General features: G+C 43.8%; 1 protein-coding gene across 1 annotated transcript; it reads left to right on the forward strand.

The window, feature by feature from the left end:
• On the forward strand, nt 1–4,633 carry CUNH1orf189 (chromosome unknown C1orf189 homolog). Its single transcript, XM_007948541.2, has 4 exons — nt 1–33; nt 354–394; nt 3,813–3,942; nt 4,532–4,633. Exons 1-4 carry the CDS (start codon nt 1–3, stop codon nt 4,631–4,633), a joined length of 306 nt encoding a protein of 101 aa, XP_007946732.1.
• Nucleotides 4,634–10,488: the final 5,855 nt, after the last annotated feature.

Consider the following 10,488-nt stretch of genomic DNA (forward strand, 5'->3'; position numbering starts at 1 on the left):
ATGTCTATGGAAAAGATGACAAGAGTAGAAGAGGTATGCAGAATTCAAAGGAGGGGCTGGGTTGAAGGAGTTTCCTTTGATGTTTCCAAATCATTTTACCAGAAGTAGATCATTTCATGGGAGGGGACTCTTGATGTAACAGAAGGGTAGTTAATGGGAGTGGGAAACTGCACACAATGGGTACTTGAATATTTGTTCCATCCCAATGCCTGCATGTTTAATTTGACCCTACCTCTGGAAGGAAATGGACTACTCCCTCTCTGAAAGAAAGGTCTCTGTCTCTGACCACAGTAAGGTACTGAAGATGAGGTTCTGAAGATAAGGCAGATCAACAGAACTCCCTTTTCTTGCAGAGTTTTCAAAGGGCCATGGGACTTAAGAAGATGGTTGACAGGTAACCTCTGCTTTTCTCTCCTCCCCTTGCCCTTAAGGGTTCACTGGGTTCACTCTCCTGTCCTCCCTGAGCCACTTCTTAACACCTCTGTACAAGAATAAGAACAGCCAGAGTTATAGCAAGCAGCTATCAGCCTCCTAGTCCCCACTAGGTTAGGCTATGCAGACTGGTTTTCAAGGCCCCCTGCTTCCCAACTCTAAGGAAAAGTGAAGCAAAATTTTTGTTGTGATGGTTCTTTTTTTGGTTTTTTGACAGTTCAAGTATTTGTTGCCTGGCATTCTATTTATGTAAGTGTGCAGTAGGTATTGAGTGAGTAAATAAGACTGTCAAAAGACTGGGCTGCATCTGTTTCACCTGGAGAGTTTTTCCAACAGCACTGATTTCCAAGTCTTAACTGGAGATTCTGATTAAAATGGCTGGGATGGGATAGAGGAATCCATACTTCTTAAGGTTTTATAGGTTCCCGTATCCAGAGCTAGCAAGGATGTGAGGAGAAAGGAATACATAATTTTATTAGAAGTTTAGGTTGAAGCAAAGAGCCCTAGTGGAACAATAGCTAAGTGCTTGGCTGCTCCAAAAAAGGTCAATGGTTCAAACCCATTAGAACTGGTGTTCTATGGAGAGAAAAGATCTGGTAATCTACTGTAAAGATTACAGCCTTGGAAACCCTATGGGGAAGTTCTGCTCTATCCTGCAGGCTCACGAGTCAGAATCAACTCTAGGGCGTACAACAAGGGTAAAGCAACCTTTTTCAGAAAGACAGTTTGATGAAATCTATCAAAATTTAAAATTCACACATCCTTAAAATTGGCAACTCCTAAGAATTTATGCTACATAAATACACTTGCAAAAGTACTAGAAAATACATATGCATAGGTGTTCATGATGGCATTGTCTATAAAAGTAAAAAAGCTAAAAATAGCCTAGCTGGTAAAAATTATGATACAAAAATACTATGCAGCTTTTAAAGAGAATGAAGCAAATTTCTATGTGCTGATGTAAAACGTACAAATTGTTAAGTGACACTGCTTATGTAAATATATGATCTCATGTTAAAAAAAAGATACACTGAAAGAAATCCACTACCATAGCAACCCTATTAGAACAGAATTGTCACTTAAGGTTTCTAAGACTATATCTACAGAAGCAGACCTCTTCCTTCTTCCACAGGACAGCTTGTAGGTTCAAACCTCCTACCTATAGGTTACAGAGCCTCATGCTTTTAATTTCACACAAATGAAAAAAGTGTCTGCCCTAACACTTCCTAACAAAGTTATCCACGTTTTTTTTTGTAGTCTTTCAGAAATTTTTCTATTATATACTATGAGCTCTGGTAGCATAGTGCCTAAGGCACTTGACTGCTGACCAGAAGGCTGGCAGTTCAAACCCACCAGCCACTCCTTGGAATGTTGGGCAACCACCAGGACTCCTTAACAATACACTTCAAACCAAACCAAACCCACTGCCATCAAGTCAATTCCAACTCATAATGACCCCATTGGGTTTCCAAAGCTGTAAATCTTTATGGAAGTAGATTGCCTAAACTTCCTCCCATGGAGCAGCTGTTGGGTTTGAACCACCAACCTCCGGTTAGCAGTCAGATGGCTTATGCACTGCACCTCCAGAGCACCTTATATTCTTACTAGTATGTTGTTGTGTGCCATTGAGTTGGACTCAACTCAGCAACCCCTCCTTGGGTTTCCAAGGCAGTATCACTACGGAAGTAGATTGTCCAACCTTCCTTCCGAGGAGTGGCTGGTGGGTTTGAACTGCCAGCCTTCTGGTTAGCAGTCAGGTGCCTTAGGCACTATGCTACCAGAGCTCCTAGTATATAACAGAAAAATTTCTGAAAGACTACACAAAAAAAACGTGGATAACTTTGTTAGGCAGTGTTAGGGCAGAAGCTTTTACTTTTAATTTGTGTGGATTTAATTTTCTACTCAGCATCAAAAATACATTTTAAAAAAAAAAGATCAACAGGGTCTATCATGAGCAGTAGAGATACACATATACATTGTATACATATGCATATTTGGTGTATATAGGGAGCTCTGATGATGCGGTGGGTGAGGCATTTGGCTGCTAACAAGAAGGTCAGTGGTTGAAACCAATCAGCCACTCTGCAGGAGGAAGATAGGGCAATATACTTGTGTAAAGATTTACAGCCTTGGAAACCCTATGGGTCACTATAACTCGATTTTATATATATATATATATATATATATATATATAGGAGCTCTGGTGGTGCAGTGTAGTGCCTGAGGCACTTGACTTCTAACCAGAAGGCTGGCAGTTCAAACCCACCAGCCAGTCCTCAGAAGGAAGGTTGGGCAATCTACTTCCATAGTGATGCTGCCTCGGAAATGGGTTGCTGAGTCAGATCCAACTCAACGGCAATGAGTAAGCAGGAAATGTGTGTGTGTGTGTGTGTGTGTGTATAATTTTTTTCAAAAATTTAAAAATGAATTTTTTAATACATAAAAGGGGTATATGTTTTGTGTATTAAAATCCTTTTTTTATTTTTTAGGGACCAGGTTTGCTGGTCTGATAGAACCTGGTGGAACCACTGTGACTATGGCCCTTAGCTGCCCTTCAGGTCTGGAACTAAACCCACTCCTGGGTCTTCCAGCCAAACAAGACAGGCATATGAGCTGAACATTTACATTAGGTAGACGCACTCCTTGGAGACATCAATCATGGTAGAACAGAAGGGCTGTGTATGCACAGGGAGACAGCTCAGGGGGCAGGAGTGCATGGGAGGGAAGGACACAGGGAAGAGGTACAGGGAGGAAGTGGGAGGGGAGCTGTTGCATTGTGGGAAATTGCAGTCAATGTCATGAGACAAAGTGTATGTGAGCTGCTGTATGGAAAGTGAATTTGCTCTGTAAACTTTCACCCAAATCACACACATACACAAAAAAACTCCTTTTTTTATTCCTTAAAAAACCTTAATGAATTGTTCTAGTACCTAGCCAGGGTTGAGAAACAGTGATATAATGGAAGGAATATTAGCCTTTGGGTCAGAGATTGGATATGAGACCCAGGTCTGCCATTAAATTTTGGACAACTCACAGGAACTTTTAATTTTCTTATCTGTATAATGTGAAAATTAATACCTACATCACATAGGTGATGATTAAATGAAATAATGTACTTAATACATACTAAGTTAGCCCTGAAAATGGTATGGAGCAGTTGTACTATGCCCACATGGGGTTACCATGAGTTGGAATAGGCTTGATGGCATCTCAAAAACCAAGGTTCTAAATCAGTTCTAGCTACCCACCCTTCCAAAAGGATTTTGCAATCTTCTAACACTGGCACAGAGGTTCTGGATGAAGAAGAAGCTTCACTAATGGGTCTTTTGTCTCCATCCTTAACTCTAACCCATTCACCCCCACCTCTACACTTGGGGCAGGTGGCAAGATTCACATACTCACTGTCTGTGGCAGATGACATTGAACCAAAGGAGAAACCCATATGCCACTTTAAGGATGCAGGATACCATGGTGCAGGAGTTGGCACTAGCCAACAAACAACTACTGATGGTAAGTTCCAGCAAGGGCAACCATTACATTCCAATGTCTTTGCCCACTGTGATTTCCAAGTTCTTGACCTCTGCTCTCACTTATCCACCTCATTTGTCTCTGAGGTTTTCACTTTTACAACACAGCAGCAACTCTAACTCCAAATGCCAAAATTATTTTTCATTAAGTGATTATTTGCATCCAGCTGCAGGTGATATATTTTAAAGTCCAAAATACATTCTAGTGTTGGCTCCTCTCATCTGAGACTCAAAACTTCCTCTTAGTGTTCAACATGTCTCTTGGTACCCTTCTCCCGAACGTCCCCAGTTGCTGTCATGTCACATCTTTGTATCCCTGGTATCTAGCAGAGTTCCTGGTTTATGGTATGTTCTCAGCAAATGTTTGCTGAACATGGGGCTTTGCCCATGGAGAAAAGGTTGGTTATGCTTCCTCTCCATTTGTTCACCCTCTCTGTACTGCCTAGCTTTCTGCCACAGCTCAGTGCAGGTCCAATGTAACACAAGTGATGGGAAAGCCACCAGGGAGAGAGGATGAGAAAAGGTAGAAAACAGAAGGCAAACACCACACTCTATTCTGTCCTCCCCACCAGGTCCGTCAGGCTGCCCTTCACCAGCTGTTTGAAAAGGAGCATCAGCAGTACCAGCAGGAGCTAAAACAGATGGGCAAAGCTTTTTATGTGGAGAGACTATGACGGCATCCAAAGCAGTCCTTCCACTCTTGCTATGCCTGCTAACCTAACCTTCTTGAGCCTCTACAGCCTTGAACTTCCTTTCCAAACCACACTGGCTTTAGCTACTTACCCAGGACTTAAAACAGTCCTTCCATTCTCACCTTTTCACTCATGTCTACCCTTTGCTAAATGAGAAACAATCTATAAAACAATGGTGAAAACAAGAGTGCCGCCTTGTGGCCCGAGTGGGATATGCGGTATTGATGTAAGGGGGGAAGGGTGGGCAGTGAGGTAGAAGAACGGACAATGTGAGAGGAGAGAATCCTGATTGAGTTTAATAAATAAAGCAAGCTCTTAAAAGTTCAAACTTAGGCCACTTTGCTCGTTCTTTCAGCTATAAACCTTGGGTGAGCCCATTTTGTTTTAAAAATGCATACTTCACAGCTACCATAATCTTAACACAATATAGCTTTCTGGATTTTGGTTACCTTTCAAGTTTCACTTCCACTGATCTAATCTGTATACTTGAACAAGTAGCTCTGAATGTGGCTATGAGTTCATCTACCATTACTCTGGTGCCTGAATGTCTGGAGACCACCTAGATTTTAGTTTTTGAGTTGGCCACTATTGTGAGACCTTAGACAAGTCTGTTTCTTATGGGTCTGAAATCCCACCTCTGCAAAAGGAGACGGTTCCAAACTCAAATACTTTCAGAGGTCAAGCAGGTCACATAGCAGATGTAAGGAACTGAGGAGTGGTCAGAGAGAATGTCCAATCTAAAGGCATTCAAAATTTTGAAAAATACAGAAAAGTTCTGATTAACCATATACATGTATAGGCCACTAAGAACCATTACATACAAATAACAACCCAAGCCAGAAGACCCCATTTCACAGCCAGTAACAGCTGCGGAGTAGCTGGTGGTATAGTGGTTAAAGCATTTGGCTGCTAACCAAAAGGTCGGTGGTTCAAACCCACCAGCTCCTCGGAGGAAGAAAGATGAGGAAGTCTGCTTCTGTGAAGATTTACAGCCTTTTACAGGGTGAACATTTACATCAGGCAGATATAAACCCTAGAATGATCAATCCCGGGAGAACAGAAGGGTAATATTTGCACAGGGAGATAGCTCAGGGGGCAGGAATGCCCAGGAAAGACAGACACAGGGAAGAGGTAACTACAGGGAGGAAGTAGGAGGAGAGCTGTTACATTGTGGGGAATTGCAGTCAATGTCATGAGACAAAATGTATATGAACTGTTGTGTAGAAAATGAATTTACTCTATAAACTTTCACCCACCACAAATTTTTTTTAAAAAAATCAGATTTACAGCCTTAGAAACCCCATGGGGCACTCCTACTCTGTCCTAAAGGGTTGCTGTGAGTCGGAATCGACTTTGATGGCAGTGCGTTTGGTTTGGTTTGGCTTCTGGAACAGGTGCAGAATGCACAATTCCTCTCCAATATACCACCTTCATACATTTCTATTTTCTGTTCTCTCACTTTACTAACGGCAATCTCATTGTTTATTCATCCTTCCCACAGCCCCATGTGGCTGTGTCTTTACTGCAACCTCCCAAGTCTGTATCTGTTCTGGTTACCTGTGCCGCTCTGACAAGAATATACCAAAAATGGGATGGCCTTAACAAACAGGAGTTTATTCTCTTACAGTTTGGAGACTTTAAGTCCAAATTCAAAGTGCCAGGCTCTAGGGACTGGGTGAAAGCCCCTCAACCTTGGGTTGCAGCTCTGCCTCCTGCTCCCGGCCCACTGAAGTTGGAGGCTTTTCTTCACTCAGCTGCTGGCTGCTGAGGCTGACAAACCCAAGGCTGACAAGTAAAAAGACACAGTTCCGATGAATGTTACCAACCCACACAGCAGGGCATTACTTCAAGTCCATTGTAAATCCCAAGGTCGGCAGAGCATGGCAGACTGCTGAACAACATAGCTACATGCAGGGTCCAAGCATGCCATAAGCTAGAGACCATTCTCCAAAGCTTCTGCTTATATGCAGGAAGCAGACCACATTCCCTAAGGCAGCTACTCACAGTAGATTCCACCATGGAGTTGATTACCAGTCTCATCATGTGGAATACTACATCCAGCTCCCCAGCCACTCAACCAGCCAAGGTGACACACAAACTGAACTACCACAGGATCCATCCTTCAATCTCCTACATACTCCCCCATTTTCACATCCTAGCTGTCAGAATTTCTCCTTCCTTCTTCCCCTACACATTCGACACATTCAGGAGCAAGGAGAGGCAGTGGGGTATAAAGAAAACAGCACAGGCTTTGAAGTCAGGTTTGGCTTCAAATGCTGACTTCATCTCTTAATTGTTGTGTCACCATGTGTAAGTTATTTAATTTTTTTCCCCTTTGAAAATAGGGTTAATATCCATCTCATAGGATTAAATGAGATAATGTATATAAAGAACAATTCCAGTGCTTGGCACACAGTAAGTATCTTCCCCTTTCCCTCATGAGATTTCTCCCTCTTGGGCTTTTCCAGCTCAAATGTCATTCTCCACCCCATACCCCTCCCTCTTTCTTCTCTATGTCCAGTCATCTTCTAGACCCCATCGCTTTTGCTTCCCAAGCCCTCATGTCTTTAGTTAATAAACACTCAGGAGTCCACAGGCTGGCAGGGGTGGCATTGAACATGTAATGCCAAGTATGATGTGAGTTTTATAGGAGACAAAACCACACATACATGGCCTGTATTTGACCATAAACGTGAGACTGAGTCTCCCACTCATTCTGCCTATTCCCTAACCCTCTATTCCCCCCAGGTTCATCTTGTCTTCATTTCTTTCATCTTCCCTCATCTCTGTCTTCTAGTCAGTTCTCTCCTTCTTATACATGAACAGTATAGCCTGGTGGTCAGGAGAATTGGCTTTAACATTGGACAGATCTGGGTTTGAATCCTGGCTCTTAATCTTAGCTTTGTCACTTACTGGCTATGTGGCCTTGGAAGCTATTTTAACTTTCTGGGTCACAGTGTCTTATAAGTAAAATGGAGATCATTCTTACCTTATTGAGTTGTAGGGAAGATTAAATAAAACACTTAGCAAAGAGGTGATACATAATGTCTAATAAATGGTAACCCACAGTGAAGTGTCCTGCCCATGATGGTTTTTCCCTTTTATTTCCTCTCCATTAACTGACTGCTCTCATCTCCCTCCCTTAGCAACCCCTTATTTTCCTCTGTTCACTTGGACCCACAGAATGCCCCACCCCCTCAACCTTGATCCCTGACCTTGGCCTGTCTCTCCAGGGCTTGTCAGTGCCAGGATGGCTCTAGTATTGGCAGGTTGGTACCCTACAGAGCCCATCTCCAATGATCCTTTCTACTCTGTCTGCTCTCATCACATCAACTGAGTAATTTACCATCCATTGTATTCATCCAGCCCCTCCTCCCTCTGCAGTTGGTGCCTCACCCAGCTCCTCTTCTCAGACCAAAAAACCAAACCAAACTCACTGCTGTCAAGTTGGATCTAACTCACAGTGACCCCTTCTTGGGTTTCTGAGGCAGCATCTCTACGGAAGTAGGTTGCCCAACCTTCCTTCCAAGAGTGGCTGGTGGGTTTGAACTGCCAGCCTTCTGGTTAGCAATCAAATGCCTCAGGCACTACACCACCAGAGCTCCCCTCTGCTCAGAAGGACTATTATGTTTGAAATGGCTGCAGGAGAGCTAGAGGGCTTTCAACTCCATCTGGTATTTCTACCTAGTTATGCCATCTAGTCAAAGTCTTATTCTTCTAAGAAAGCTGCTCCCCTACCTCAATATTCCCAATCTCTGTTCCCCTAGGACTCCCAACACTAATTTTTTCAATTTCTACTATTCCTTTTCCCATTCTTTTGCTCCAGCCTCTGGTTCTCCAATGTGGTCAGGTTTCTCAGAGAAGGGAACCAGAACTTGGGGGAAGGGGTAAAGGGAAGAAGGAAGGGCAAGAAAGCAAAAATCACTCCCCTCTCCCATTTAGAACCATAAAGGAACTAGGACATACCACAGGTGCCTAGCTTGGGGCCTGTATGCCCATTTGTTAGTCTTCCCATGTAAGGCAAGAACCAAATAACAGGACTGACTGGGGCTTGGGACATGTTATTGATCTATTTCAAGGGCAGGGTGGAGTTTGAGGGGAGGGGAGTATCCAGACTAATGAGAGCAAGGACACAGGGAACAAGGCCTGGGGGCTGAAGCAGAGCCTCCTCCCCAAACCCTATACTTCCACTCAAGCTCCAACCCCCAGTGCAGCTAAAACCTGAGTTCCTTTCTGCCACACTGGAAAGAAGCATCAGCCTGCCACTGATATCAACAGACTTGATTGTCTTCAGAAGATAAATCCTGCACAAGAGAGCCAGGATGGAACTCAGTGAGGGAAGACCTTGGAGAAGGCAACCCAAGTACTGGAGTTCTTATAGTTAAAAGCCCCAGAAGAAAAAGAGCATCTCAAGGACTGTAGGCTGCTCCTTGACAGAGGGAGTTTCCTCTCACTCTTGATCTCCTGAAGTCTTAGTTACATTCCTTCCAGGTAAGGGAGACCATAAGTCTTCTCCTCTGGGGTCCAGGCTAGAGCCTGCAAGACTTGGAGAGGAAAGGATAAAGCCCAGACTCTCCTTGTGAGATAGGTCACTTTCTGTTCTGGAAACTCAAGAGTGACTTTAAGGGGTTACATCTGGAGGACATGAGGAAAAGGTGAGAAAGAACAAGATGGTGAAAGAAGTTAAGCATTTGGAAGATCCTCATGGCTACTTATCTATAGTGCTTAAGAATAAGATAGTGTCCACTGAAAGGACTTGAGCTGTCTTATGGAAGAGATGGGGAAAGGTTAGGAATTCTAGAAAGAGAAAGCAGGATATATAAGCCACACCCCCAACCTCACTCAACATGGAAAGCCTCAGGGCAGCTGGAGTGAAGTTGAAGAGAACAGGTGGCAAGGGTGATGAGCTGCTGACACTGCTGATCCTCTGGGCATTGGGGCCGTGACATGGGCTGGGAGAAGCTCTGTGTGGGAGTTTTTGAGGATAGATGCCCGGATGTGGAGCCCTGCCAGGTACTCCTTCTGGTGTAGGCCAATGTGATCCAGTGAAGGCCAGGCACTTGTAGGAGAGGAGATGAGGCAGGAACCGCATGAAGGACAGATGAGGAAGAACTGGCTATCTTGGGAGGAGACAAACAGGGCCCAGTGACCTTCCCCAAGAAACGGCATTCCATCTAGCCGGAACTGGTGCCTAGTTTATCTGTTCCGTCTCTTCTTTGTAACAGGGAGGAAGACCAAAGCTCTGCTGCCTGCTTCTGTATGATATGTTTGATATTGGGTTGTTTAATCAGGAGCCAACTAAATGTCAAACATATTCTTACAGCAGTGGGCAATTCAGCATCACACTCTTTCCTATCTCAGCCTCTGGGGATCCTGTCTTTTCTATTGAACCTCTTCCCTCTAGGACCCCCTCTGGAAGACCACTGGCTGCAACCCATGAAGATTTCAATCTTTAGCTAAAGGGCTGGTGTGGGAGCAGGATTAGAGTTGCAATTTAGCAATCAAATGCTGTATCTTGCCCCCTGACTAGAAGAGGCTTATCTCTTTTATCTTCTCTTCTCCTTGTATTTCCTTTCTCCTTATGTAAGCCCCTTCTCCCCTTATTATCTACTACTTCCCACCCATGGGACTCTCTTGTTTCCTAGTCCCTTTCCTACACAGCAGAGGTCTTTTGGTCTGTTTTCCTTCAAAAGTCAGCTGATGGTTTACCCGCCTATCTACCTCTAGTGACTGGAAGCTCTCAGTTCTTAAGAGTGGACTCTATCTCTGTCCTCTGCCTGGGTCTGGTGATCATCTCAGTTTCTCCATTGCTGGGTTTAGCTTTAACACTATCAACA

This window comes from Orycteropus afer, unplaced genomic scaffold (genome assembly GCF_000298275.1).
Source record: "Orycteropus afer afer isolate SDZICR_OR568_19922 unplaced genomic scaffold, OryAfe1.0 scaffold00217, whole genome shotgun sequence".
In the NCBI taxonomy this organism is placed as follows: Eukaryota; Metazoa; Chordata; class Mammalia; order Tubulidentata; family Orycteropodidae; genus Orycteropus; species Orycteropus afer.

Bases quoted from the DNA above. Each gene is read 5' to 3' on its own strand.
- CUNH1orf189 (XM_007948541.2), top strand. From the start codon at position 1: ATGTCTATGGAAAAGATGACAAGAGTAGAAGAG. The intron at 34-353 runs GTATGCAGAATT...CTTTTCTTGCAG, and splicing joins AGATGACAAGAGTAGAAGAG to AGTTTTCAAAGGGCCATGGG. The intron at 3,943-4,531 runs GTAAGTTCCAGC...CCTCCCCACCAG, and splicing joins CCAACAAACAACTACTGATG to GTCCGTCAGGCTGCCCTTCA.